Here is a 4821-nt window from a genome sequence, read left to right as displayed (position 1 = left end):
CCATTTATGTGTGGACTTTTTCCAGTGTCAGGCGTCTTTTTCCTTTCTTTGGGGCTGGTGCAGGGCCCTGATCCACTTTAAGCGTCTTCAGAGAATAAAGAATGCTTACGTCTATGTTGTCCTCCCCGCCCCCACGTTCCAGTCAATGTGAAACACGGCACCGGTTACTTCTAAACAGGTGACAGTTCCCTCAGTGTCTACACATGACGTACTTTAAAAATTGCAAAACCTTGTCACTTAGATTCTAGGTCTTGTGGCTTATATTTTCTTTATTGAGGGATGTGCGGATGGTATAAAATTTACTTTTCAGAGTAAATTCACACTTTACTCTTTTTCTGAAATTCTGAAATTTTCCATTCAAGGGAATCCTTAAAAATTGAGGTTTGATTTATATGCAATTCTGACAGTAAGCGGAACATTTATTTCAATTAGCTAACAGCTTCCTAAGTATCCTCCCCACATAAATAAACCAAACAAAAAACTAGGCTCTTCAAACATTTCAGTAACAAGAACGTAAGAATATTAAATCCTAATTAAAGAGAAATAGATCATATTGTAATATTGATCAATTTTATCCAGTGTAAAAATTTTTAAGCTTTATTTTTATAAAACATTTCAGATTCCCTCATATTGCAGCATATTGATAAGCGAAATGTACACATACTGATTTTATACCACATGTCAAATCCATATCAAGTTGCAAAATCCAAGTGCCCATAATTAAACCATAGGTAGTATTTTAAACAAAAATAAGTTCGTTTTCAGCACTTAAGTGAAATGAGGCTTTAATCAAAGAGACTTAATTCCATTGTAAAAATTTTTAAGCTTTATTTTTATAAAACATTTCAGATTCCCTCATATTGCAGCATATCGATAAGCGAAATGTACACATACTGATTTTATACCACATGTCAAATCCATATCAAGTTGCAAAATCCAAGTGCCCATAATTAAACCATCGGTAGTATTTTAAACAAAAATAAGTTCGTTTTCAGCACTTAAGTGAAATGAGGCTTTAATCAAAGAGACTTAATTCCACGGGCTGTCTTTTTTCCCCAACAGCAATTAATTCAGTCCAGCCTGTGAGTCTAAGCTCCGGTGACAGCGTTAAGGCTTGAAGCACACAGCAAAAGGCAACCAGTGCTTAAGTGGTACATTTCAGTGTATTTCTGGACAATCGCTAGTTGCATTCAATTTTTAGAACTTGTTCTGGAGTCTAATGTAACAAAAAAGAATGAGCAAGAAGAGCTCTGACTCCACTTTGAGGAAAGGAAGGGAACTGCTGTCTGGGCACACGGGGACATCACAAGGCTGGTGGTCTCTAATCAATTCCCACACTAATCGATTCACCAAAAGCATACTCCCTTCGGCCACAACTCTGATTCAGGAACACACAAAGTTTAACAGAAGAAAATTCTGTACTTCCAGTTTTAAAAAGCAGTCAGTTCTATGAAGAAGCACCACTTAAACATCTAAGTATACACATTGAAGTTTTTACAAATTCACGCCTTAAGAGGAATTTTGATTTCATAAGTATCATTTCACAGACCCAGCACCATATCTTTACCCAATACGCGTTTCATACAATGTATCAGAAACCATAGGTGGTACAAAATAATTGTAATAATCACAAAATTTTATCTAATTCAAGTTTCCAGTGTTCCTTAAAAAGACAAATTGTAACTGTATTTCACAGACCCAGCACCATATCTTTACCCAATACGCGTTTCATACAATGTATCAGAAACCGTAGGTGGTACAAAATAATTGTAATAATCACAAAATTTTATCTAATTCAAGTTTCCAGTGTTCCTTAAAAAGACAAATTGTAACTTTGTTCAGCTGAGATATCCAGTTATGGTTGTCTAGAAAATCCTCAAGTTATGTGAAAAAAATTAAAAATTAAATCAAAGAAAATCTGTAACTGATAATTTTCAACCTTTTAAATATGCACAGCTTAAAAAAAATAAATAAAAGGGCTGGTTTGGCACAGGAGTGATGAAATCAAGCAGTTTTACAACTGAGCCACTATTTGGAATTTGTTTTTGGTTTTACGTTAAGTTTCACAGCCTTAATACCACCATTTTTATTCAGATAAAAGAAATGATCTTTTGAAGTGGGCATCAAAAAATGGCACTTATGGACAAGAATGACAACTAAAAGCTAGGGAAACTCGGATGTCAGCTAGCAGCTCCTCTAAATCGTCAATAAATGATACAAGCAATAGTTTAGAAACCTGGGGAAGCTCACGTTTCTTTGGTTTTTTTTTTCTTTTTATTTTTGCTTTACTAAACAATCTGAAGGAAGCATTATATTCACTTTTAAAAGCAAAGCAAGGAAAATAAAAAATAAAACAAGAAAAATGGAGCACGGGGCATTCTAGGTCACAAAAGGTTTTCTTTGCCTTGGGTACCCTGTCTCACCTGTTCTCCACGTTATTACAAAAATACAAAAACAAACCTCTGCTCACAGTGGTCATGCTTGAGAACACTGGGATCTGCATATGATTTTTTCTAATTTCCCATCCATCCAGACTATCAAATCTAAATATATATTTCAACGAAAACTTTCTTTCCATTTGCATGAAGTCTGAGCCACTATATAACCTACACAGGGGTGGGTGGGAGTGGGAGGAGAGATAACTAAAATCACTGGCTGCCGCCAGATTCTTCAGTGTTTCTGTTTGTTATTATTTTTCAATATAAAGAGAAAAGCTCTATCTGGAAGTTCACACAATTCAGGAATATGTTGGGAAAAAAATTAATCACAGTCCTTAAGATTTCCAAATCAATACTCCCCTATCAAATACCACGACGCTACTAATTAGCAATGGAAAATAATCAGCCATTCAAATTGTGTTGGAAACGTTTGCTGAATTGCTTTTATGAAAGCTTCCTCTTGCATTGTACACGGACGGGAGGAGCAGCTGAGTCCACACGCTAGCTAGCTTCAAGAAAGAATTCTTTTGACTAAAATTTACTCTGAAACCACCTTTCCCAACTCCTTCCTTTTCCTCACATGTTCAATCACACTTTAAGGAGGGGCAGTACAGGACGCAGGGTGTGTTATATGGCGCTGTACCCTTTAAGAAACCTGACATTTAAGGGAACTGGGAAACTTTCACGACATGCTTAAACTCTATGTATTTATAGATACTATTTCTCTGTGCTGCATAATACACATATGTACACGTACTGTGAGAAAGTGTGTTAACTCAAAGGATAAGCTGCAATATTATAGTGTGATCACACGTTCATTAGAGCATTAGCATAATTTAAAAGGAAAGCATACTACATGTGACATGTCTCAGTAGTGTCAAGACTTGTTATTCGGGCTTCGTTTGACATTATTTTCTCTCTTCATTTTGTATTTCTAAGAGAGCTCTTTTTATTTTTAAGCTGTGTTGGAGGCTATAAAGACTATGCTACCGCAACCTACTGTAAACTATAGGTACAAGCAGCGTCTGCACGGACCCACGTCTGCACGGACCCGCGCATCAGACCACTGACGTCGTGCTCTCCGGGTTCACGCGCACAAGCCTCGACGTGCTCCTCAGGTCCTGCAGTTGCTTGGCAGGTTTCCCCACGCCTTCCTCGAACCTTCTCTCCACCACGGGGAGCACTGTCTCGTACAGGAAGGACGCGTTCTGTCTGATGAAAGCCTTCTTCTCCGGGTCCTGCTCACAACGCAGACTATAATCCACGTGCTGAACAGCCACCAAGATGATCTCCACCAGGCTCTCGAGAAGCACCATGTGCAGCTCCGGGAAGTACAGCTTCAGCGCCTCTTCCAGGAAGCCCATGGTCTGCTTGGTGAAGGCCACCACGGTGTAGCTCAGGTTCACCCAGCAGTCGTCCCCTGTGTACTGCTCGAAGTTGCTCACCCCGCAGCTCTTCATCTCCTCCTTGAGCTTGCCCAGGGCCTCGGGGGTCATCAGGTTCATCCTCCGCCACAGCTCCTCGGAGTTGCGGTGCTTCGTGGCTTCGATGATGATCTCCTTGTAGCAGTGCAAGGCGCCCTGGATGTCCTTCACCAGCAGGGCGTGCACGATGAAGGTGAGGTCCAGTCCGATGTCCCCCAGCTGCTGGCAGTGCTCCTTCGCCACTCGGACACACTCGGCCGCTGTGGACAGGCTCTCCTTGCTGTCGAACACCTGCTTGCTGAAGGCGTCCACGAACGTGCCCATGGCCGACCTCGCCCACACCACGAAAGCGGAGTAGCAGCCGCTGTCGGTGCCTGCGAAGTCCGTCTCGAACTCCCGGGCAGTCTCCAGGAGGCTGGTGAAGAAGACGTGGCACAGCTTGTGGATGTAGAGCGAGGTGGCGCCCTCGATGCGGAGCTGGCGGATGGCGGTGCGCACCGCGGCCGCCCGGTTTCTCAGGAACAGCTCGCAGGCCTTGGTGCCCTGGCCGAGGCGGACCAGCTGCGACACCGCCCTGCGAGTGGCCTTGGGGCCGCCGCGCAGGGACCGGTCCGGGGACAGCTCGAACACGAGCACCTCGGTGAGCTGCCGGACGCGCTCGTCCACGCGGGCCCGGAGTTCTTTCACGTGGGGCGGGCTAGGCTTGTCCTGCAGGTACCGCTCCAGCTTGTCCAGCAGGTCCACGGCCCCCTCGAAGTCGCGCTGGGCGATGCACACGTCCAGGTCTTCAGGCAGCTCCTGCACCCACTCCGCCGACAGGTCCACCTTGTCCTCGTCCGCCGCGGGCGCGGCCGGCTCCTGCTTGTCCTCGTCCTCGAAGGGGTTCCCGGGCCTGGGGGCCCCGTGCGGCGGCGCTCGGGGGGCGGCCGCCGCCTCCTCCTGTTCGCGGCGCCGCTTCT

At 44.2% G+C, this 4821-nt stretch overlaps 1 protein-coding gene across 1 annotated transcript in view; it reads right to left on the bottom strand.

Moving 5' to 3' along the window:
• Nucleotides 1-803: 803 nt before the first annotated feature.
• EXOC8 (exocyst complex component 8) overlaps nucleotides 804-4821 on the bottom strand; it is a 5014-nt gene continuing 996 nt past the window's right edge. Inside the window, exons 2-3 of the mRNA XM_008569863.1 lie at nucleotides 1706-4819; nucleotides 804-1556 (exon numbers count right to left, since the gene is read on the bottom strand). Coding sequence (XP_008568085.1) covers nucleotides 3497-4819 — 1323 coding nt within the window. The 3' untranslated portion in view covers nucleotides 804-1556; nucleotides 1706-3496. The remainder of the gene's footprint in view (nucleotides 1557-1705; nucleotides 4820-4821) is intronic.

This window comes from Galeopterus variegatus, unplaced genomic scaffold (assembly GCF_000696425.1).
Source record: "Galeopterus variegatus unplaced genomic scaffold, G_variegatus-3.0.2 Scaffold537, whole genome shotgun sequence".
NCBI lineage: Eukaryota > Metazoa > Chordata > Mammalia > Dermoptera > Cynocephalidae > Galeopterus > Galeopterus variegatus.
The sequence above is the reverse complement of the archived record's forward strand: the minus strand, read 5'-3'. Positions and strand labels throughout refer to the sequence as shown.